The sequence below is a fragment of the Lactuca sativa genome, chromosome 7, assembly GCF_002870075.4.
Source record: "Lactuca sativa cultivar Salinas chromosome 7, Lsat_Salinas_v11, whole genome shotgun sequence".
Classification (NCBI taxonomy): domain Eukaryota; kingdom Viridiplantae; phylum Streptophyta; class Magnoliopsida; order Asterales; family Asteraceae; genus Lactuca; species Lactuca sativa.
Window position 1 is genome coordinate 70,723,509 of NC_056629.2, and position 26,409 is coordinate 70,749,917.

At 33.3% G+C, this 26,409-nt stretch overlaps 1 protein-coding gene across 1 annotated transcript in view; it reads right to left on the reverse strand.

Moving 5' to 3' along the window:
• Positions 1-1,505: 1,505 nt before the first annotated feature.
• LOC111881628 (uncharacterized) overlaps positions 1,506-26,409 on the reverse strand; it is a 31,198-nt gene continuing 6,294 nt past the window's right edge. The window contains exons 2-8 of the mRNA XM_023878028.3: positions 4,170-4,853; positions 3,963-4,085; positions 3,748-3,873; positions 3,564-3,665; positions 2,560-2,996; positions 1,811-2,453; positions 1,506-1,734 (exon numbers count right to left, since the gene is read on the reverse strand). Of these exons, the coding sequence (XP_023733796.1) occupies positions 1,715-1,734; positions 1,811-2,453; positions 2,560-2,996; positions 3,564-3,665; positions 3,748-3,873; positions 3,963-4,085; positions 4,170-4,853 (2,135 nt within the window). The 3' untranslated portion in view covers positions 1,506-1,714. The remainder of the gene's footprint in view (positions 1,735-1,810; positions 2,454-2,559; positions 2,997-3,563; positions 3,666-3,747; positions 3,874-3,962; positions 4,086-4,169; positions 4,854-26,409) is intronic.

Consider the following 26,409-nt stretch of genomic DNA (forward strand, 5'->3'; position numbering starts at 1 on the left):
TTTATGGATATGTCACTTGTTCTTCTACATTCATATTTAAGGTTTTTACATATCATAAAACTTATAAGGGTTCTGATTATTTACATACCCATTCCAATCATAAAGCAGTATAATTAACATTTTTGTTTCTTTCTAATTCCAGGTTTCAAAGGAAAGGAACAAGAAAGGGAGCATAAAATGGAAATCCATGGAGATTTGTGTTTCAAATGAAGCTTCATGGATCGGTTTTTTTGGTTAACATTCACAACATTTAGACTAATTAATTTTTTTAAGACATTTGTGTATTAAATATTAAGAATATTATTATTAGACAAGTTTGAATAAACCATTAAAGCAATGATATTATGTTTCTATATATTATCTTAATTGTCTTATTATTGTTTTATATTCCATTTAAAGTTAAAAAAAAAAAAAGATGGACCTTAGTTATTAATATAATATTTTTGCGTTAAAAAGTGTTACCAAAAGCATGAAAATAATATTTAATTTATCATTTAAATAGTGTCATAAAAATAGTGCTACCAAAACCTATAAGTATTTTAGTGGCATAATTGAAAAGTGCCACTAAAATCGAATAAGGCTGCAGCGACACAACCAAAAAGTGTCACTAAAGGTATTTAGTCGAAACGCTTTTAATGACATTTTTTTTTGTGCCGCTGATTCCATAGGGGGCCTTTAGTGGCACTTTTTCGGTTTTTAGTGACACTTTTTCTATGTCACTAAATGTCATTTTATTTGTAGTGACTTCAATCTCTTCAATCTTCAAGTTTCCTTCCCCAAAAGCACAAGATTCACTCTCCAAAGCTCACACACACTGAAGAAGGCACTAAATCACGACTAGGGTTTCTCTCTGGATAGATAGGATGATGAGGGAGACCACAAATGACCCATAAGTTCCTTAAATGGGGTGCAACTCCCTGAAAATTGGGTTTTTCCTTTACAGTGTCTACTCGTCGAGTAGACCCTAAGTCCCGCGTCCAATGTCGATCTCTTCTCGTCGAGTTGGGCTTTCCAACTCGTCGAGTCCCAGTGCAAACACCCTAAAAACAAAATAAAAATAAAAATAAAAATAAATGATACATGGAACAAGCGTTACACTTAATCTTCAAGAGTCAGAACGAGGCCATTAAAACGACATTCCTCAAGCGTGGCGTTTCTCAAGGAATGACGTTGGAGGTTCATCTTGTATTCATTGCATGCCTTGGTTCCGTCATGGCGAGCCTTCAAAAGTGTGTTCATGAGTTTCTACTTTCTAATATGGTTTTCAAAAATTACAAAATGTTCCGTTTGTAATTCATTGTTTACATGTTTTACCCCTCCCACAACAATATATGTATTTCATTTAAACTTGTTTTTACAATAATCTTTTCGGATTATTCCCACCACTTCAATGTATCTCTAGGTTGCCAAAAATTGGTTATAACTAAAAGATGATCATTTAGGTACGAAATGTATTTATTTTGGAACACAAGTTCAACAAAAAATGTTGTAGAAGTAAAAATTGATAAATAACAACGATTTTTGTATTTTACTCGCATCCACAAATTCATCATATAAGATGTAATAATTATGATGCTCCGGAACAAAGAATCTTTATTGTTATACAGTAGAATACATGATTAATTCCAACTTCCAAGATATGTGCTAATTCCGTTTCAAAACGCTTATAGCCCAACGGTATCCGGTGTTGTGGGACAAATTTGAGGTCGAGGCTTCAAGCCTTCCTGTACATATCTGTGGAAATAGATAGAATAAATTAGGACTACATTACTATATTTGCCGTTTAAAAAAATGTGATAATTCCACTTACCAAAACACAACCTTACGGTGTCCGCATTAAATCTTGTATAAGCACTTTTCCTTTGCTTGCCAAATATGGGTAAATGGGTCGACCGAAATAGATCTGCTATGAGGGGGAATTGTAGAGTGACAAAAGTAAAAATCGGGATGAAAGCTAATCCACATATGGGACCAAGCATCCATGGTTTTTGATCAGAAAAGACAAGGAACAATGTTGCGCTGAAGGCTACCATCATAGCAGTTGTTGAGATCAATAAGGCACAAATACCAATAAGCAATCGTCTTGGAAGACTGACTAGAAAATCGTTCTCAGCAAAACGTGCAGTAAGGATCGATAAGAACACTAATAATGCGGTAGTGGATGCAAACAGTGAAATGGCATCTGATATAGCAAAAATAGTGAACCCAACGTCTTTTCTAAACAAAGGAGCGCCAGTTGTTTCACTGGATCCACCTGGTACGGTAATTGCTGCTGCAAATACAATTGTGGTAATTAGCACTGCAGTGATGCTGCATGATTCCGATGTGGTTTTCATCCACTTCTCTCCTTCTTTCAACAAGTTTTCGTGTTCCCTTGTGAACACCATATCTGGTGTCTCTTTAAAAATGTTCTCTTGAGTGATGTATGTAGGAAACACGAGTTTCTTCACCTCCTGAAGAATTAGTTCAACTTGTTAACTTATACTACCATATATAATTAAAAAATTCATTTACGACTAAGTTTATACTACTATGATTTATGAATTATCTAATCTTTACCTCATGCCATTGAAGTTCTCGTTGTAGCTGTAATGCTGCACCCGTTCTACGACTGAGTTCATCTGAAGGTGCCAACTTTCCAACCAAGTGCACGATATTGTTCTTAGAGGAATCAACAAACGTTCTGTATAGATTCTTCCGCTCCCCAATGTCATAGATAAGGTTGTAGACTTTATATGAACGGTGTAAAACTGCTAATATAATGATGTCATATCCATTTTTATCTGTACACCGAATCGCTTCAGGTGATCTAAATAAAATCTCATCAACAACCTTATAAACATTTTGACGCGCAGCCTCAAGAATTGGTCCCGTGTAATAGGGATGATGTGTACCACAATATTCTAACTTGTCTATTTCATTACATACCAAATTTAGAACATTTTCTGCTTCTTCCCATTCCTTCTTTTTCTTCTCGATATGCTTAATGGGTGCAACTGCACCAACCAAATTATTACTTAGAAAAACTAAAATAAATATTTGGGGGCTGTGATTTTTTTTTTTTTCATATAGTAATTAGTCATTTATTAGAGTGGATGTTTATTTTCTAGAATCAATAAAATATCGCATTATATAACCTTAATACAAACAGCTTTAGAATTACAACTCCAATTATTCTAATTAGGTTCCTTAAAACCGTGCTTTAGTTTTGACCCAAATAAAAAGCACGAATATTTTTCACCCCACCAATCAAAATCGGATAGCTTTGAGTTTTCATAGTGTCCATATCCTCACTTAGTTTATTAACATATTATTTATATATTAAAGTAAAAAAGAAACTATTGATTATATATATATATATATATATATATATATATATATATATATATATATATATATATATATATATATATATATATATATATATATATATATATATATAAGTTCGATCCCCATTAATTAAGTCAACTACTAGTGAAAAGAAACACCATCTTAGTTTGTTAGAATCTTGCTAGATTTCAAACCAAATTGGCAATAAGTGGATTGACTGCACATGCTGTTACCTATCACCGACGAAGCCTTCCACAAAAGATAATATATGTAATAAACAACTGATATGAGGAAATATATCAAGCCACCGACGAAGCAAGGTATCACCATTAGAACTGCAAAAGAAGAAAAAAGTTATCAGTAGAATAGACTTCGCTATGAGTTCAAAATATAATAATAAATCCTTGAATGGTTAACTGCTCCATTTTGGGAGAGGGTCCTCCTCCACCACGAAGAAACTGCGTATAACGATAGGGATAATCAGAAATGATCCGAAGAAAATTATTGATGCATTCTCTAGTGCTTCCCAGATACCGTCCAACGCTAAAACAGGAAAACCACAATCAATTACCCTTAGAACAAAAATAGAAATAAAAAATAATAGAGAAAGCTCTTTCCTAGTACAATCTTACATGGATAGATAAGTGTTTCCCAATGGTTTAGTCCACTCGGAAAGCTTTTAGCTAACGCCATGAGTACACCATCAGTTTTCACAGCAAATTCAGGAAAATCTTTAATTAATTCCGATGCTAGATCTGTGACAATAATCAATCAAGTGTGATTATTTAATGCAATATGTCTTTATGTAACAATATTTATGTGATATTGTGGCTACTCACTGAATTCGTGGGCAGAAATAAAACTAACAAGAAGGTCATCCCCTATTTCCGTATTAGGGTGAAGTTGAGGGTGAGTAGTGTCCTGTGAAGTAAGCGACCTGTTTTGTAGCCGTGAAGGAAGAGACAGCGCCCTGGTTATGGCAACAGGACCAGAGGCTTTGAACAAATATACCAAGGTATCAAGATGCATATTTTCATAAGCTTTATGCCATGCTACATGGCCTTTATGGTCTTTAATTCGTAACAAGTCTTTGCTCTTTTCAAGCAAGAGATGCGCTGCATATCTATTCCCAACAATTGCAGCGATGTGGAGGGCTGTGCTTCCATCAGAACTTCTCCTCCTTTTACATAAGTCTCCATCTTTTATATTCCAAAGTAAATTTTCCACAAATTCGTTATGACCTATTCCAACAGCCAAGTGAAGTATTGTGCTGCCGTCTTTGCTCATTTCCAATTCCACTGCATGTTTCTTGTTTCTTATTATGCTTTCTGCTTCCTTCCAATCCCCCTTCACAGTAGCTTTATGCAACTTCTCGTGTTCCTCTTTTGTTACGGGTATCATGTTTTCTGTCTGATTATCATCTGTTCCAATATTTATCGTGGCTGTGTCGTGTGGGCCTTGTTCCGCTGGAACCACTTCTTCTATGACTTCTTGCATTGCTTCTAGTTTTGTTGGACCTAGATCTGCATACCATTTTGGAATTTTATATTGGTGATTTTACATCGCTAATATTATTTAAGTGTAATGAGGTTAATTTGTTGATCAATGTCGCTTTGACAATTATTGGACAAATTAATATGGTACGGAGTGCATATTTATTTAATTTTATCTTTGTTGGAAGTATATTGTTATTAAGGAACGAAGCTCCTGAACAGGGGTCCGGGGGCAGCGCCCCTAGGAGCGGGTTCCAAGGGGCGGCAACCCCTGGCTATTGTCGAATTTTTTGTAAATAAAAATGTCATTTGGCCAATTTTATCCGATTCTGTAATAATATTAATATGTGTTACGTTGCTATATAAAAAATGTATCAAAAATCCATATTTTCAGTAAATACACCTTGTTTTGTTATCTATATTTCAGACCCGGTTTTTAAGTTAGTTTATGACCGTTTTGGACACTTTTAGGACATAAACTATCATTTTATAGTTTTAAGACAGGAAGTTCTTTCCTGTTATATGATCAATTTCGAAATCATTTTGGGTAAAGAACTTCATAACATCTTATTCATTCTTCATTCTAGAAAACAATGAGTTTTATCTGATTACAGATTTTCGAGCATACCATCAAAATACTTTAATCCGAAAGTGTTTCGCAACTCTTATTGATCCAAACAACTCTATACCACGATTTTCTAACATTCTGGTTATGTAACAAGGTCTTTTAAAATATGAACTTTTCATTATGGACTGTTAGTTACAAAATGGTTGATTACTTGACTAGTAATAATAATTAATCACCAAAATGTCCACTTATTATATCGAGGTGGAAGACAAACGTGCAACAAGTGGCGCCATTAGAGGTGCACAAAACCCGAATCTGATCTGATCTGGATCCGGATCCGATCCGTTTTCGCTTACGTCATCAAAAATCCGATCCGGATCCAATCAAAATCCGATCCGGTTCAAACCAAAATCTGAATCTGATTCTAATCTGATTTGAAACCGGTATAAACCGATTTTAGTGGATTTTAGCGGATTTTGGGGAGGATCTCGATCCATTTTTTACCAAATCCGCTTTACCATCCGGTATCAAATCCGATTTGGAATGTAGGGTTACGATCTGATTGAAAATCTAGTTTTAAATCCGATTTGATCCAGCTTGGTCAAAACCGGTTTTGACCCAATCTAGTTTTGGACTGGATCCAATAGTGAAATCGATTTTTCTGTGCATCTCTAGCCGCCATTAACCTTTTATAAAGGATTTTTTTTATGTTAGAACCTTTTTCCATGGTTCTATGATTCTATCTAAACTCGCCACAGAAATAAAGCTAGACAAATTTCAAATTGATGAGTTTATTTCCACATGTATTATCCTTTAATCCTGTGTATTTCTATTACATAATAAATTCATCCGGAATGTATTGGCTGAATCATTTGGTGGTTATTATTTCCGCATCGATATAAATTCCAAAGAGATGGATATATCCCTACATATGGATGTATATATATATATATATATATATATATATATATATATATATATATATATATATATATATATATATATATATATATATATATATATATATATATATATATATATATATATATATATATATATATATATATATATATATATATATATATATATATATATATATATATATATATATATATATATATATATATATATATATACAAGCACATATATGTTAGAAATAATCATTAGTACATAACTCATTTAATACAGCGATGCCATTTTATTTTTTGGTGCGGTCTTGTTTAAAAACCACATTATTAAATATATCTCCATCGCAAAAAAAAAAAAAAAAAAAAAAAACAAAAACCACACCAAATATTCGATTTGTTGGTGCAGTTATGTGGAAACTGCATTAAATGTTTTTACAAAGTTACTTTTTGGTGCCATGTATCTAAACCGCACCACTAAAATAGATTTATAGGTGCGTTTAAATCAAAGACCGCACCTTTAAACCAAACGAATTCCCTTCTAATATTTTGTTTCCTGGGCATTGTCTTCCCTTCTAAATTTTTCATTATATTGTTTTCTTTTGTGCTTGTTGCCATAGTTTTTAAAAGTTATGATGAGAGTGGCTAACAGATTTACAAAGAGTAATGTTGTTGATCATACACTTGCCGGTTCTAGCTTGTTAACTCCAAATCATGTAAGTTAAAATTTTGATTTTTTTTTTAGTTTTTTGGTGAAACTTTATATATGTACAAGTTGGATAAGTCATGGCAAATCATTGTTTCACCATGCAGGTTATGGAAGCATGAAGGGGCTGGGCTAAGAAGCAGGAATTTGAAGTTTCTGAGAATTATGTTATCCTCACAATGATAGATGAGCTATGTAAAGCTCAAAAGAGAACACATAAATGTGCAAAGAATTAAATAAAAAGAAACATCTTTTTAAGGTGTGGTTCTTTTTTATGATTCAATGATGCGGTTCTAGCATTTAATGGAGTACCTGTCAAGCTTTTTTTTTTTATGAAAAAACCATTTGTTTTTTTGGTGCGGTTGTGGTTATTTTTTTTGGTGCAGTTTTATAACCGCACCATTAAATAAGGGTGTTTCTGATACGATATTTGTTTGTGTGGTTCAATACCCATATTAATAAATCATTTTAACCACATCAAAAAAAGCTTTGTGTACTAGTAAATGCTTATTGGCTTTTAAACTTATGTATATATAGGTACTACTCTCTGTAAATATTCATGTGATTTTTCTCTCTGGTCAATTAAAGTAACATGTGTTTGTAAATACATGTTCATGCATAACCTTGTATGAGGATTATAAAGGATTAATAAGGTGGATCAAGTCTCTGAAGGTTGAAGTTTAGGATGGCATTTGAGAAACTCTTGAATATGATAAATCGTGGACGACATTAAAATCTTGAATCTTGTTTACACATATTTTTATGGTATTGGGTTAATCGGACATGATCTTAACAAGTTCAAAATCACGTTTTAAATGAACGAAGGGAAACTTAGGAAACTTTATTTTCATTATTTGATTCTTTATCTATTTCTTGTTTAATAGCTTATTAGGTTTATAATACTTTTGTATAAAATAGATGTCAATCTTCAAATTTTTATGCAATTTCAACACTTTAGGTTTACTCTAACATTGTGAGCAAGTAAATTTCTTCTCCCCCTATTTTGTTTCGTTTCATATGTGCACCACCAGAAATTAGTCTAGTTTATATTTCATTCACTTGGTGTCAGATCGGTTCGGTTGAAGGGGGTGTGAGTCGGTTTTGATGTCAAGTTGAAGCATTTCAACAACATTACTGATTTCTCTTGATGAGACTTGTTCTAATGATAATGAGAGACTAACCGAAGGTGTGTAATAAATGGACGAGAAGACATCAAAGAAGGTAGCTTTGATTCGGTTCGTTTTTGTAGGTGATAGAAAACGGTAAAGGTGGACATGACCTTGTTTTCTTGATCGGTGAAAGAGTGCTCTCGAAACAAGCTTGATTAAAGAGGTTGGGGCTGTCAAAAGGGTGAATAGGATGTCGATAGTTAAAGAAGAAGGTTTGATGTCATATCAAGTTTCATCTTTGAATCCAATGGATTATTCTATGTGGGCAGTCATAATCAAGTCGGTTATGGATGAACACATCATATCGGAGACTCTCAAATCAAGGGCATTAAGTGATGTATCAAATCGAAGGAAGTTAAAACAAGCTTTTGCCTTTTTGTTTCAAGCAATACCTGAAGACATGGTAGTGCAAATAGCGAGTTACACCAAACCAAAGCAAGTGTGGGATGGTCTAAAAACACACTATTTGGGAGTGGATTCGGTTTGAACGACTCGACTTTCAACCTTAAGGAGGGGGCTTGAAAGTTTACGCATGAAGAAAGGTGAAACGGTTGATGATTTTGTGACAAATTTATCCGGTTTAGCCTCGAAATCAAGGAGCCTTCTTTATGAGCTTGAAGAAGTAGATTTGATGAAATCGTAAGTAGTTTGAAGGCATACGAGGATCATATAAGAGGAAATGAGAAAGTGGAGGAAATGAGAAATGTTTCGAGTTGGATTTGATGTTATTCCATGAAATCGTAAGTAGTTTGAAGGTATACGAGGATCATATAAGAGGAAATGAGAAAGTGGAGGACATTCAATGTGGATTGATTTTGGCTAGTGAAGAAAAATAGCATGTTTGTAAGCATTGTGGCAATGAATGTTCAAATCGGGATGACTTTGGATGTGGTTGGGGAAAGGGTCGTGGGTCTGGGAAGAGTCGAGATGGTAATGAATGAGTTCAGGATAAAAGTCATGTTAGATGTTACAAATATGGTGAGTTTAATCACTACAACAACGAGTGTCCTAAGTGCAAGAAACAAGAGACGCACTTGATTGAAGAAGAATTGACACTATTGTGAATGAGTGGTATGATCAAGCCGATTAAGTGGGTGACTGTTGGCTTAATCGTATTTTATTAGAACAAGTTCAAACTCATGTTTTGAAAAAAGGGCAATTTAGGAAACTTTATTTTTCATTATTTAAGTCATTATCTATGTCTTGTTTTAGTATCAAATTAGGTTGCAAATCCTTAGTATAAAATAGGTTTTAATCCCCAATCTTTTATTCAATTCGAGCACTTTCGTTTTATTTTAACTTTATGATCAAGTAAATCTCTTTTTCCTTTATTTTTGCCCTATGTTTCATTTCTTCTCTGCACCAGAAGAAATTAGAAGAAATTAGTTTGGTATATTTTTCTTCTAAAATGGGAAATGACACATTAGCCCTATAATGAATTGTATATTTTCCCATTCAGTCCCATAAGTTACTTTAGTGCTTTATGAGGGACTAAAGTTTTTTTTGTCATTTCTAATTAGTCCCTTTTGAAGAAACGAAGGGGTCAGCCGATGACTTCTTTTTCACCTCATCTAAAATGCTAACAGGTCAATAAATTCTTCTTTCCAGCGACTTCCTTCTTTTCCCAGTCCCTTCTTTCTCTCATTCCCTTCTTCTTCAGTTTCTTTTTCTCCTTTATTCTTATTTTCTTGCTACATCCAAACAAGAAACGATGGTGAGGTGCTATTATGGAAGTATGGCTATCATAAGGACTTCCACCACTAAGAAGAATCTAGGTAGGGAATAATATGCTTGAACGAATATGGAACACCATTCTAACATAGTTTTGCTAATTTATGATATTAAAATTTGTGGGGAACCTAGGAGTGGGCTTCATTTATGGGTTGATGAGGCTGGAAATCATGACGATGATATTGAAGTCTAAACTCAAAGCTTGATGGAAGTGGTAATCCAAAATCAAAGCCTGAAGATTTGCTTGAAGGATGTGGTAATCAAAAATCGGATGTTGGAGATTTGGTTAATGCTCAATTAGATTTTGTTTTTTTGGCATAGCTGTTTGCAAGTTGTAATTTGATGTATCTTAGAACTGAATTTGTTATGGATCAATGATAATTGTCTTTTGGTTTTTCGAAAAATCAGAATCTTCGTCTTCCTCCTCCCTCCTCCAACATTAACAATCTGCTTCACACCACCATTTTTACCGAGGTTTATATCCATCACAATTAATGTTGTTATATTATAGTAAGAGAACAAAAAAGAAGACCAGTCTTTTGAAAGAGAAAGTATTTGAGGTCGATGAAGTCGATACAGGGAGCGATCAACGATATTAGATTGTAGAAGTCGATACACTCTTCAACTGTAGAAGTTGATACACTCCAAAGATGTTTTCCGGTTTGCATACCCATGATTTTGTCTTTTACAATCTGATTTTGACTTTGAAATGGGAAAATGCATAACTGGAACAAGAAACTGGCTACTAACAGTAGAGGGCCTAAAAAGACCGGTCACTAATAACTTTGTTCCCTTAAAAGAGATGAAAATTACTTAAGGGACTAAATCTTCAAATGTGCAATATGTTTATAAGGATAATGTGTCATTTGCCATTTTTAAAATACAAATCAAAAGTACTTGGAGCATGTAAAACTTTCTAAGTCACTTATTGAAAATCAAGGTGATTGTGCAATTAAATGTTTAGGATCAGATTTTTGTGGAGAATACAAGCAAAACTTCTTCCAATTTTGAACATAATGATGTTCGCCATTAGTTCTCATCACTCTACAGACCTCTACAGAATGACAAACTGGGAAGGAAAAACATAACTATTTAGAATTATCAAGAAATATGATGAATCAAAAGTTGCGAAACAATTTTGGGTAGAGGTAGTCTCTACTCAACCTACTTGGTAAATCATAATTCTACCATAAGTGTTCAAGGAATGACTCCTCAAGATTCTTTGAGTGCATATATGAAATCAACCTTCAATTAAAGAACTACGAGTATTTGGTTGTATGGCCTACTCACCTATTTAGGATCATAAAATGAGAAATTAGATGATAAATCAGAGAAATTCATTTTCATATGGAATAGTGAAAGTTCGAATGTTCATAAATTGTTTAATCCACTCAGAAAAAGAGTAATTATGACCAGGTATATCATCTTTAATGAACGAGGTACTTGAGATGGCTATGTAGGATATATGCAAAAAATATTGTATTAAGGATAAAAGGGAAGAAATTATAAGTGATAAACCAGAATCAAGTACCAATGAAAAATCAAATTAATCTATATCAAGTACATCACTCTCTTAATCAAAGTTAAAATAAAGGCTTTAAAATGGCTATATCAGTCCTTATTACCCATATAACACCATAAATGCTTTGAAAATAGAGAGGTCGATTTGGAAGGTCTTGAGCTCAAACTGGTTTAAGGAGAATCAAATAATGAACACAAGATTTGATACTTAGAAACTTAAATTAAAGGTAAGCGTTGGTGACAAAGAACCATAATAAGAATGATTTATTAGGGTTCGATAAGCCTTAGCGGCTGAGAACCATGACCACAACACTTTATTAGGGTTTAGTAAGCCTTGGCGATAGAGAACCATGAAAAGAATACTTTATTAGGGTCTACTAATCATTGGTGGCTGAGAACCATTACCATAATATTTTCTAAAGTTATTATCCTTGTATGAATTTATCGGGTGTTACAAATTGGTATAAGAGTTGTGATTTTAGTGAACAAGGCTTCTTATAGTAGATTCTAAAACATAAACTAGTAAAAAGGGAAGAGACATATTAGTTGACTAGACCCTGTGGGCATAGGTTAGCTATCAGTTAGACATATTTGGAGAATGTTGAGGTACCTATACTATAGTTTCCTATAAAGTGTGTTAAGAAGAGGAAAATTTTGATTATGTTGGATAGTCTAATGGAAATAGTACTCGTACAAGTAATACTATGTATTATCCAAACATAACTTGGTTAATGTTAAAAATTGGATTCATTTATTCCTATTTAGGGGTATATTCACATTTCATCCTACATGGGATATCCTTTAATGGTCGTCGTTGTAATTTCAAAAAACTCTCCCCTATTGGGATGGTGTATGGTTGTTTTATAATAGATAGAGGGAAATTATGGTATGTCTAAGTTGGAACTACCATGAGGAATTCCATAATTGTGTTTGAGTCGAGAAAAGATTTATATAGTGCCATTTCCAAGTTAGAAATTGCTCGTGAAGTGAAGAGTACAAGTCGAGACTATATGAAGACATTAGTTGCTCAAGCTGGGCCTACTGGAAGGGATGCAAATATGCTTAAGTTGGAGCTATTATAATAGAATGAGGTGCTCAAGTTGAGGGCATTGAAGAGCTCATCGATAATAATTATTACACCTTCAGCTCGATTGAACGATTCTTAAACAATAAATATTTTGGACATTTGTGATAAAGAATGTTGAATTTGTAATAAGAAACAAAATTGTAAGGAATACAAAATGATTGAGCAATCATGAGCATCTTCTGGCTATGATAATGTTCTTCGTGTGATGAAAAGAATTGTTAAAGTTTACAAAAGTAGGTATTTGTATGTTTCATTCTAAATAATGCTATGAGTCAACGGTTATCATACGAAAATGTAATTTTGTTATTCGTATGATACGATTGTTGTTAGATATATGATATTGATGTTCACAAACAGGATATTACGTATTAGGTGTATGACAATTGGTAACAACCCGATTTAGACTTTAGAAGTATAAGGTAGAAAGAGTTCCAGTTAGTCTACTCTAATAAATGAAAGTTTTTTTCCCACATGTCACACTCTCATTCAATTTTTCAAATGTTATTTTGTGGTTATTTTGAATTAATTTCTTTTCCACAAGTCATTTCATGAATTTTTCTATTTTAATAAATTCCACATAATACTTTAATGTAATAATTTCAATAAATATAGTAATAGATGAATATCAAATTTCATTAATGGACTTACCTTCTTATTTCAAAATTCTCAAATTAAAGTTTATTAGTTTATTTTGTTTATTTATTTAAATTTAAAAGATAAAAATATCAATTTTAGTAATTCATTATTTTTCTTATTTTTTTTTTATAAATCCAAAGTTCTTAAACTTTAGACCTTTATATTTATTTTTTTAATTAATCCATGCATGTAATACATGTGTCTTCTACCTAGTTTTAAAATAAACAAGAAAGTGATAGATGATGACTATTGAGGAAAAGACAAATTTGATGTGGTGACATGTATAAATACAATAAATTCACTCTTAATATGTGCACTATTTGGTTTGAGTATGACGATTCCTTTTATAACTTCCTCGTTTTCTATTCAATTAAATACTCATTTAAACCCGTTGTACAAGGGTGTCATGGTAGAGCCGATTAACGAAAGTGACGTTATGGTTAAAGTTTAAATATAAAGGTTTTGGTTAGAAATCAGCCAGACCGTTTTCCATTTTTTTTTTAATACGACAAACTATCTAAACTTACTCCTAAATACCACATATGTCTCCTAAGAAACTTGAACCCATGACCTCTCATTTTAGATGATCACTCCTTACAATTAGACCAAAGGCCTTTTGGTTTATAGAAATAGTAGGCATGGATTGTCTTGCTATAAGCATCACCTAAATAATTTTCAATGAAAAGATTGTTGTGGTTGGAATGCCAAATGAATCCACGATAATTGTATGGGGCAAAAAATGTTATGAAGGAATGTTAGTGGCGTATATGACTAAATATGTTGTATATGTAGCACAACCTGAATCAAAAGGGGCTGGCCATGGTCGATGTGAAAGTGGTAAAAGATTATCTTGGTTTCGGATGAACTCTCACGGTTACCACAAGATCGAATTAGAGTATATTATTGATTTAATAATGGGAACCGATATAATTGCTCGTGCACCTTACTACAATTGCTCGTGCACCTTAGTGATTAGCACCATCCAAATTTTTTTTTAATTTTAATAGAAAAATTGTTTGAGCCATTAAATCGTGTTTTTTTTAGACCCAATCCATTCCTTGGTTGTGCATATGTATTAGCCATGAAAAAGAAGAAGGCTCGATGTGTATGGGTATTGCTAATCGAGAGTTGAGTAAGATTATGATTATCAATCAATGTTCCTTGTAGATAACGACATTTTATTTAATTAATGTCAAAGGAATGTCATCCTTTTACAATATTGATTTGAGAACGAGGTATCAATAGTTAAAAATACAAAATTTTGATACTCCAAGGTCTTCCTTTTGTCTCTGTTACAAGCATTAAGAAATCCTGATGATATCGTTTGGGTTGATGAATGTTCTTTTGCTCTTATAGAATCAACGAATGTATATGTCTCTCTCTACTAGATAAATAAGTTATAGTTTTTACTTAAGACCTACTCGTTTATTCGAAAAGACAGATGAACACCCGATTCATTTGCATCAGAATTTGGTACTTCTTCGAAAAGAAAAGTTTTTTCAAAAGTTCTCTAAGTGAAAATTTTAGCTTAGAGAAATCGACTTTATCAGACACATTGTTGGTGGTGAAGGTATTAAAGTTGATCTTAGACCAGAGGGTATGGGTGGAAAGTTTCCCTCACTTTTTGTGGGTCACACCACCATTTCCCTTACTTTCATTTCCCTCACCTAAAACCCAAGGAATGTATGAAAAATTTCCCTTACTATTTTTTTATTATTATTTTTTAAAAATATATTTCCTATAAATATTATACTAATTTTGTAGGGAATGAAAAACCATGAGTTTTGATATATTTTTTTTTTGTAATTTTTAGTAGGTATATAATTTAATAAATATTAAAAAAGATACAAAAAAAGTTGACCAATAGGAATAGGAGAGAGAGTGAGGGAGTGAGCTCCCTCGCCTCTTTCCCTCACCACCTTTCCCTCAGTCAAGGGATGGTGTTCAGTTGATAGGGTAAGCTTTCTTCACTCTTTCCCTCATTCATACCGTCCAGCCTTATTAGTGTTGATTTAGTGATGTAGTGAAACCGTTCGAGATTTGTAGTTTTCGCAGATTAGCTACTTATTACCAACTGTAGAAAATTTTTCTAGTATAGAGGCACCATTGACTAAGGGGCTGTTTGGTAGCCTCTTAATTGAAAAATTAAGAGGCAACCTCTTAAAAGTTCAGATTTAGAGTGTTTGGTTGGATCTTATTTTTTTGCCTCTTAATCTTAAAATGCCTATTAATTTTTCAGATATAAGATTGTATCTGAAAAGAAAAATGAAAGGCGCGTTCCTATTTTACCCCAGACATGTTCCTCCTCTTATCTATTTCACGATACGACTTCCCCCAAGCCATCTCCGACGACCTGCAACCCACCGGTCACCGCCTCCACCGCCTGACCTCCGATCTGGTCACCGCCGCCATCCCCTTTGCATCCAGCTCCGTCAAAACTCGAAGAAAGCATCATTTGGTAAGGTTTATCCTAAAATTGATTTTATGTAATCGATTTAAGAACTCTGTTTCTTCCTGCCTTCGTCGGCGAAGCTAGACCCATAACCTCCTCCCATAGTCGATGCCTCTTCCACCATAGTTGTCTTCACTTCCGTCTTCCCCACAACCACCGCCCTGGAGAAATCAATTTCTAGGTTTGACATCTGCAGTCGATTTCTAGGTTTGACGTTCATTTCTCTATCAATCAACAGATGTTTTGAAATAAATTCTGATATCTTGCGTTATTGATTATGTGAATAACATCATGATTTTGATTTTGGATTCAAAGTTTCTGATTTTTTTGGTGCTTTCTTTGATTGAATTGATTATGTAAATAACATTAATAACATAATGTTAATTTCATCATAAATTCCATCAGATGCTTTGCACTCAAAGCTGTCGATAGAATTGATGAACATCTGCTCTGAATATGAAGCAAGTAGGAGCTTGGGTTTGACCATTTTAAAAGATGCGAGAAATGTTCTTTTTTCTGTTATTTTATGAACATCTGCTCTGGAATTTTTTTTCTTTTTGGTGCTATTTTATGCAAGATTGGTTGCAGATAATGAGTTTGCTTCCTTTTCCTTTTTTGTTTGTTATGAATTTATAAATTTAAACTTATGATTGATTATATTGTGGCTTGGGAATTTGAGATTCAGCAGCTAAATATGGAACACTTGCAAGTACATATATGCTAAAAGATCATTATGGATTTCAAGGGTTTAATGTTCATTTCTATCATCCTACTTTCAAGGAAAGATCCTTTATTATGGTTTGATGGTAAATGGCAGGTTTTAAGTGTTTTCAAGAAGTTGAAGGATAGTTGATGATTGTTTAGATTTGTTTTGATGATTGTTTAAATTTGTATAGATTGTTTATATTATTATTTTTTATAATTATTTTAGAAGTTTTTATCTCAATTATTTTGATAATTTTGTAACAAAAGTATTTAATTTAAAAAAAAACAACAAAAAAAATAAGCGTAAAATGGTCATTTTATAAATCAGGACAACAATATGTAAAAAATTCAGATCTTAAAAATTCAGACCCTGTTAGAAATTTAGACTTCAGATCCTGCCAAACAGCCTCTAACTTGACAAAGGAGGCTAAAATTTTTTAAATTTCGAAGGCATAATATGTGGCATATAAACACCTTAAACAAGCCTTGTTTGAAGCTTCGGTGTTGGTACTACTGCAATGAGAAGATGATTTTGTTGTTTATAGTGACAATTGACATGTCTCAAACGTATTTTAATGAAAAAGGACGTGTACTTGCTTATGCATTAAAAGTGTTGAAGGAAACAATGCATGTTACTTGTACGAGGTGAAATTTCAAACATTAGCTAATCATAAAAGTTTGAAGTACTTATCTAATAAAAATAAGCTGAATATACGACAATTGAGGTAGATTCAATTGTTGAAAAATCATGAGTAGAAACTTATATCACCCCAATAAAGCCGATTTGGTGTAGACACATTGATTCAGAATGAAATACATATTCGATTTGTGTGTACTTGAATACGAGTTATTAGCCATTTGCCTAATATGATACGAAATACGTAAATACAAAGCTAAAGATTTTGAAAATCGAAAAAATGGTTGGTTATATGAACCGTTATGATAAAAAAAAGTTATTATCAAATTGAATAATCATGTTAAATGTGAATGTGAGTTAACCTCTTAGTGTAATAAATCATATTAACAAGGGATTAATACAATATTTGAATAAGAATCTAAAAAGAGTTTTATCAAGTTTACGAAGTTAAGGTTAGAAATTAAAGTAATAATTAGTTTTGAGTAACTAATAGTGTGAGTTTATAGAATCCTTTTCATTCGAGATACATGGCTTAATTGACTAAGAACAATACTTTAAGATACTTTTTATTAGAGTAAGTATTTATTATGTCAATAGGGGGTGAAAAATGATAAGAGTGAGATGTAAGTTCATACTAAATATTTTCTTATTGTAAGTATTTAATCATATACTACACATGTTGATATTGTTCCTTATGATCATATGGAAAAGAGTAGTGTCTGTACATCTACGATATCCTAAGGATAGGATAAGGGGAAATTTTAACGGCAACATATATCCTTTCACGAGGCATATGTTTAGTGTTACCTTAACAAGTTGATTTCTTCTTCCTATTTTGGTAAGGTTGATAAGGTTCCATTTTCTCATGAACCCTAAGGTCTAGATCAGTATCTAACTAAAGGATTTATGTTAATAAAGAGATACTACCCCTGTCCCAAATTAATTGTCCACATTTGATTTTTGAAGTCTTTATTCTTCAACTTTGGCATTAAATATTTTTGTTTTTGATAGATAATACTTGATGTAAAATATATGAATGAATTGTATTTTAAATGTTTTCTCATTGTTATAAGTTTTATCAAGTAGTATATAATACAAATAAAAATATTTAAGGTCAAAGTTGAAGAAAAAAAATTTCAAAAATCAAAAGTGAACAATTAATTTGGGACGGAGGGAGTATGATACATGAAGGCCCATAAGATAAAATTATGTTTAAGGTCATGCATTTTATGTATGTATGTACATACATACACGCACACATACACACACGCACATATATATATATATATATATATATATATATATATATATATATATATATATATATATATATATATATATCACATTGTATACTCATATGGGAAGAAAATATTTTAATTATTATATGATTTGATAAAATATTGTTCTTTATTCCATACAACTCCCCAAACAATGTTGTCTTATATATACTCTCTCCGTCCCAAAATTATTATCCACGTTTGACCTTTTAAGTCTCTTTTTTCAAATTTGACCTTAAATAATTTAGTTTTTGTCATATAATTTTTTATGCAAGATATATGAATAGATTGTTTTTAAATGTATTTTCATTGTTATAAGTTTCATAAAAAATTATGCAACAAAAATAAAGTTATTTATGGTCAAAGTTGACATGGAAAGACTTCAAAAGTCAAACATGAATAATAATTTTGGGACGGAGGAGTATTTTATTTAATGTTATGTATCTCAAGTTTAGGTACAAAATACTAGAAGGCAAAGAGATATATATGTGAGCTTTTGATAAATAGAAATAGACTTAGTTTCTATCATGGAAATATTATATGCTTAGTATGGTTTGCTTTTTATTAGTTGTACACCTGTGTTAATATGTTGTTTTAAAAATAGGATTCTCGATCCTGAACCGGTAACATTAGGAGCAATCCAAAATCTTCTCCATAAAATGCAAGAAGATAGTAAATAAGAAATGAAATGGTAGATGAAAGAACATTTAGTTGCTTCTTACCAAACACCTCTCGAAATTTCTACCGAATCGCAAGCTACCGAAAGTACTTTCCTGACCCAAGAATCCTTACATGAAAGTCCTCCAGATGTTGACAAAAATAATGGATTTTATTTAAAAACCTTCATGGTGTGTAAACCTAAAGAGTATAAGGGTAGTTGTGCTCCAAAAGTGACTATTGATCGAGTTTTTAGGATTAGTAGTTTTCTTCATAATATGAAAGATTTTCAGGAATGAATTTAGATCCTAAACCTGTAACATTAGGAGAAATCCAAAATCTTCTCCATAATATGAAAGAAGATAGTAAACAAGAGATCAAATGGTAGATTAAAGAACATTTAGTTGCTTCTTCCCAAACATCTCTAGAAATTCCTATAGAATCACAAGCTACCAAGGGTACTTTTTGGACCTAAGAATCCTTACATGAAAGTCCTCCTGTAACACCCTATTTTGATTCGTTTCTTAATTCGGGGCCGTGACACAAAGATTATTTGTCATAAGTTCTCGGGCGTTGAGTATAATGAGGTTTAGACCCATTTGGATTTGGGTGATGTAGATTTTGTGATCCAAGAGTTCGGTTTGTGCGTTAGAGCATAAGGGTATATTGGTAAAGTGATGGTTCAGACCTTTAATTAAATTTAAGGATTTTAGTTTGATGTGTTTTAAGTCAAAAGTAAATAGATAGGATTGTAGAGCTCATCAACAGCTTTCCATGGATAGAAGGATTGCCGAAAGTGGAGTTGGAACGAAGGAGTTATGACCATTTGAAGTTATGAGGATTTTGGGATAGTCAAGAATGTTGGGTGCACAAGGATTATACGTTGGGCGTTTACGGATGGGTGATCGCAGAGGCTCCTTCGCATATTCTAGGAATTCCCTAGGAACTCTGGGCATTCGCGACTCAGAACCAAACCCTAATTTAGGGCCTTAGACCATATTTAAACACCTTAACTCATTTCCAAACCTTCTTACCTTCAGCCTCCACTCTCTTAAGTTGTTTCCTCAAAACCCTAGCCTCATATGGAAGGTTATTGAGCTTTAAATAACTTTGGTGGGTTTTTGGTGTATTTAGAAGAATAGGAACTCATTGGAGAAGAGTTTGATTGCTTAGAGCTTGTAGAGCCAGACTTTGTTCACCTTGATCCTTCTTCTAAAGGTATAAAGCTTGAATCTTGATGATGCATTTGTTAGATCTAGCTAGTTTTGGGTGCTATGATATTTTGGTCATTTTATTGCATAAAGTTTAGATATTGAAAGTTTATGACCTTGTTATGGATAAAGTTGGAAACTTTATCCATCTAAACGTCATATTGATTCAAATCTAAAGGTAGAAGACTTGGACTTAATGGATTAAGTTGGAAAAGATGCACTTTTGGTCCCTTTGAGACTTAAAGACAAGATCTTGTTTGCTTGGACCATTATAATGGTTAAAGTTGGAAACTTTATCCATTATGAAGCTATTAGGAACCATAAAAATGTGATAGTGGTCCATCTATTCCTTCTATGCAAGAGTTATGATGTCTTAATGGATTAATAAGTTAGGGTGTTGGCTTTTAAAACTTTTCTAGCCATGGGAAGTCATTAAGATGGAAAATTTATGACTTAAGTCGATGTTTTGAGTCTATATCCGAGCTATGGGCGTATGCAGCTGCCGTAGACTTTGACTTTTGACTTTCGTTGACCGTTAACTTTTGACCAAGCTTGAATTTAGGTTAAACTTGAGGGTTTTGGACTTTTAATTAAGGTTTTACTTGGTTTTGGTGATTAGCGGATTCGTGGAAACACACAGTGCAGAAAGGGAAATGTGTCTTAATTTTTCGAGTTTCTTCATTTCAGGTGAGTTTTGCTTGATTGTACCCGTGGGTCGAAGGCACCAATGTCAGCCCGCTAGCTTTGGTTAACTTTTAATAGAGGAATTCCATAGGGACTGTATATAGTCATGTAGGATAGATTGAAGACTCTTGATCTAGGCTTTCTTGCGTGTTCCTTGTTTGGTTGTGGCTCTAGAGTAGGATCCCTTGTCCGGGTGTCTGTCTCACCTCTGAGTATATACGGTTATGTATTCCTTGGATTTTTGGTATTTAGTATGTTGCTATGTTGTAGTGATATGTTGTATCTGTATCCTATTAATTTGTATGTTGCTATGTTGTAGTTATCTGTTAGATTTGTATCCTTCTATATAGGATGTTTCTATGCGGTAGTGATCTGTATGTTTACCAATAATTGTTGGTTATCATCAAGTGGAGTGCCCTAGAGACTGTATGTGGTCATGTAGCATAGCCTGAGAACTCTTGATCTAGGCTTTCTTTCTTGTTCCTTGTTTGTTTGTGGCTCTAGAGTAGGATCATCTGTTTGGGTGGCTATCTCACCTCTGGTTACTTATGGTTATGCATTTCACGGAGGATAGCTGGTAGCGGGAGAGTGTGTGGTGTGAGGACTAATAGGCGGTACTAAGCTATATGATTATTGTTTGTTTGTATTATGTGCCTACTTGATCCTTGATTGTTTATATGCCGACATATGGTTGTAATTGGTTAAGGCGGTCCTGTTTGGTACTGTAGGCCAAGATACTCGGTGTGGGCCGAATATAAGCCGAAGTCATGGAGGCTCGGGAGGAGCTATTGGGTTAGGTTGGTAGGCCAACAAACCCTTGGTATTCCAACCTGATGGCTGAGTGGACCCGACGCATGCTTTTATGTTTATCGCATGGGAGATTTTGGGGGAAACTCACTAAGCTTTGTCCTTATCTAATTATTTATTGTTTCAGGTATCATCGGTCGTCATGGGAAGGCGAAGGCGTGACTGTACACATTCGTCAACGACAATGAAGATTACACGCTTTAATATTATCCTGATTTCAATAAATATATTTGGAATAAACAGTTTTCTTCAAAATGGATTTATAAATGGGAAACTTTAATTAAATAAAATGAAAATTTTTGGTTGTGAAAATGGGATGTTACAAGTTGGTATCAGAGCCTTGGTTTGAGCGAATTGTGTTGGATTAGTGTCTAAGCCTGTAACTATATTTGGTAGGTATTTGATCCGGTTGTGCATGGTCCTTTTGGGCTGCCTTCACCAAAGAAACTTGATAGGGTGATTTATGAGGAGAGAGGTTAATTATGATTTATTAATATATTATATGAAATATATAGTAAAGGAGAAATCATATTGTTTAACTAATATTAGCCAAGAATTAATTAAGAATTAGTTTTGTGGATAAAAGAGATTAATTAAACTTAGGGGACTAGAATTGTAATTATAAGATAATTGCAATTGGGCTATGGATCACCTTGGAACATAGGTTGGACAAATTTTATGGGAAGCCCATAAGGAATTCGTCCAAGGAGTGCTCTAAAGGGAGTCCATAGGCTGCTTGGAGCCTAAGCAATCAAATTAGGGTTTCCTTGTTTGATAAACCTAATAGCCTCACTATATAATGACCCTTATGGCCCTAAAAACCCGGTGAACCCTTTTGGAAGAACCCTAGGATGTTTTTTGGTGTTCCTCCTCCCTCTCATAAGCCATTCTCTTGCTCTTGGTGTGTGTGAGCCATTTGGTGTGTGTGAGCCATTAGAGGTACTACACTTGTGGTACTTGCTTTCAAAGACAAGAAGATTCAAGAAACAAGTTTTTATTACAACATAACAACAAGAGGTATGTATTCCATTCTTCTTTATGATTTTCAAAATTACTAGGGGCATGCTAGGTTTCTTTTTTGTGCTCATAATGTTGTATGACTAATAGTGAAAATATAGATCCGTATCTAGGGTTGCATGTACACATAGGATTGTTTGTATTAAACCCATAAGTGGTATCAGAGCATTTGGTTTTGTTTTCAATTAGTTTTATATAAAAGTATGAATTTGACATATTAGGGTTCATAGCCAATAAACCCTAAGGGCATGATTTTTGAAATTAAGGTTCATAAACCCTAGATTTCGAAATCTTGATAGGGTTTCCCAAACCCTTTCCTTAGCCTCCAAGATTTCGAATTTTAGGGTTATCCAAACCTAGGGTTTCAAAATTGCCTCCCCCCCAAGATAAGATCCTTAAATTTTAGGGATTTGGATAATTTCATATCTTGGTAATTAAAGATTTTGTATATCTCATCCTAATTTTCGAATTTTAGGGGATTTAAGGGATTAGGTTAAAGTAGTTGTTTAATTTAATAGATAATCCTTCAAGATTTGATAATTCAAATTAATTGTTTAATTTTAGGATAATTATTAAATCAAAGTTTTAATATTTAAAATTTTAAATTAAATGGTTTTAAATTTTAGAAATTTTAAAATTTTAAATTTGATTAAACCCTAGTTTTTGAAAAGTTCAAATTATACCCTTATGGTTTTATTAAAGTAATTAAGTGTATAATTAAAAGAATGTTAATAAATCCATAGTGATATAGTTTATATTTAATTAAATTAAAAGTTTGATTTATTAAATTAGACCACATAGTAGTTTAAAAGTGTTAAATGCACCCTTATACTATATATAACATTAAAAGTCTAGTATTATATATGTATAACTTAAATGCTAGTCTTACCGTTAGTAGGCCTCATTCACGAAGCCGATCTATAAGGGGGGGTATAAGGTTATGACCTATAAAATGGCCGTTTAATGGGTATCCACTCTTACCCACCGCTTCGTTGATTGGTGGAGGGTCATTAGTCGAATGGGTATGATAGGGCAAACCCTTTACATTAAAAGTATAATGAATTATAAAGTAACTAAATGTTTTTTACAAAATTCCCAATCTTAGTTACTTTAGGCAAAAGTGAATTTGATGCAATTCCATAAAATTACACTTTGTACCCTTGCGAAGACGTTAGTGGAGCGTGTGTGGTTAATTGACACACTAAATGGGCTCTAAGCAAAGGTGGCAAAGGGTGACTCGATGTTTGTCATAGATCGATGGAGCGTGTGTGGCTAACCGGCACGTCAATTAGGTGACTGTAACATTGGGGGCACCATGTATATTTGCATGGTTATTCACACCTTGTTTTGTGATCCTCGGCATTCCAGTCACAAAAAGAGGGGCATATCGAGATTAAACATGCCATTGAAAAGTTCAATGAATCTCAAAAGATCTAGGAATTTTTGATACATTTAAAACTTAATCTCTATTTTCATTTTTCATGGTGGAAAATTAGTGAATCGTCATTGACTTACCTTTAAATACTCTGCGACCGGATTACGACATTCCTCTTCGGTGTTGTAGAATATTGTGTTGGGTCCTAGCCTTAATATCTCATTTGGGTGTTTTATTAAGGACTTAATCAATCAACTAACTTGAATTTTCTCCCGTTTTGTAGATGTCAAAGTATGACAACTATGGTCTTCCCAAATCCCTTGGAACAAGCTTTCCACATGAAGATGATATTCCATGATTCGATCGAGGAACAAGAGATCATGCTTCACTTCCTCCACCTCCTGCTATTATTCTCCCTGACCCACAAGTTCAAAGGCTTGAAAAGTTCAAGCTCACTCAAGCCCTTTTGGCAAGTAAACACGAAGAAGGAAAGTTAGTGTGTGCATATGTCTTAGAGATGAAGCTGCACATTGACAGGTTAAGAATGTTGGGAGTCGTTGTCTGTGAGAAGCTGGCTATTGACTGGGTTCTTCAATCGCTTCCTGACTCATATAGTGAGTTTGTAAGCGAGTACTATATGATAGATCATGACGTAACCCTTATCGATCTCACATATTTACTTGTTGCTGTTGAATCAAAAATGATTTGGTGCACTGGAGAAGCAAAGTTGATTGGTAGATCTGCCTTCCAAACCTCCATGGACATAGGAAATGGCAACGAAAGGCATGCCATGGTCGAAACGTTTGACTATAAGAAAAAGGCAAAGTCTGAGGTAGTTCCTTGTGGTGTTCCAAAGGAGTCAATTTGCTTTTATTTCCAAGAGAAGGGGCATTGGAGATGAAGCTTCCCTGTCTACCTGAGAGATCTAAGAGATGGGAGAGTCAAGAGGTATGACTCTAGTTCAGGTAAAATCCATTAACTAACTCTATAAGTTCCTATTTTTTGATTCTTAATACATGATGTGATAAGATTACATTTGATGTTTTGTAGGATCGAAGAAAAGAGAGGAAGTTTAAAGGAAGAAGTGAGCTGAGTCTGATCGTGAAGAAATGGATTTCGATCGCATGATTCGATGATCGGATTTTTGGAGCTTCTACTTTTAGAGTTATGATAGATTGCTAGGAATATGTAATAGCGTAGTTTTCATTTGAATTGCATTGTAAGGACAAGTTTTTCCGCACCTTTTATAAATAAAATAAAATTTTGTTTTTGTCTTATTTATTTATTTCCTTGCAATGGCATGTATGAAAAATTGATGTTTGTGTATTTCTAGTTTTAGCAATGTTGAAATGGGATGTGATTCTTAGTTATGTTATTTGTGGAAATGTCGAGAATTTACCAAATAAGGAAAGATTCTTGTCGACCAAGTTTCAGTTGGACAAAAACTCGGAATCCTACAACTTGCATTGTATGATGAATGAGAACCTTCATATTTGGAAATTAAGACTAATTCCTTGACAAAGAGTCAAGTGAAGGACTAGGAGAACTGGTAAACAATGTTGTGTACTAGTTAAGTCCATCACAAAGAACAATAAGATTATTCATCATGAGTTACTAAAAGTCTAGTAAATGTGGTTATGCTTACAAGATTAAGTGTAATTCTGAATCATTGAAAAGTTTCAATGTATGGTAGATGAATAAGAAGAATCAATTAGGCAGAAAGATAAAAAGTTTCTCCAATCTAAGAAAAAGGGAGAGTACTTTTGTATCGTATTTTATGATCATCTTGTTGATTGTAAAACCATATCACAATTAATCCTCTAAGGACATCTTAGTGCACTAGTATGACTAATAAGAGGAATCGGAAATTGTTGAAATGGTTAAATCAAAAGGATGAGTCATACTTTGTTCCATAATCAAGTCTGAGAATCATACTCCAAGATTGTGAATTGAGTGACACATCTTAAGAAGTTCTAACACACTCTTCAAATGTGAAGTAGAAAATTGTTTTTCTTACTCTTGCACGTTTGAAATTGGTAAATTTTGATGTCTTGGATAAGACAAACACCAACTAATACCAATTGTTTATAGTGTTTATATTGATAAAAATCCGCACTAACTCTTGAATGTTTGTTTGTCAAGAAATGTTTTCTTGACAAGAGAATCTTATATGTCAAGAGGTCAATGGGAGTCTAAACGATCTTGAAAAGTTTCAAGAACTAATCAAGAGTAACCCTATTATTAAACAATAGCACACGACTTGAGGTTTGTAACCCATCGTGTTGACATATTCTTGTTTCTGTGCCATTCCGGTTTAGTAAACTATGCATATGAGTTCTACGAGTTCTCAATAGACTGCATAAGGGCAAGCACCTTGTTCAATGAAAGTACATTGACTAGTATAAGTGAGATGCTAAATAACTTAGAAGCAATGGAGGGAC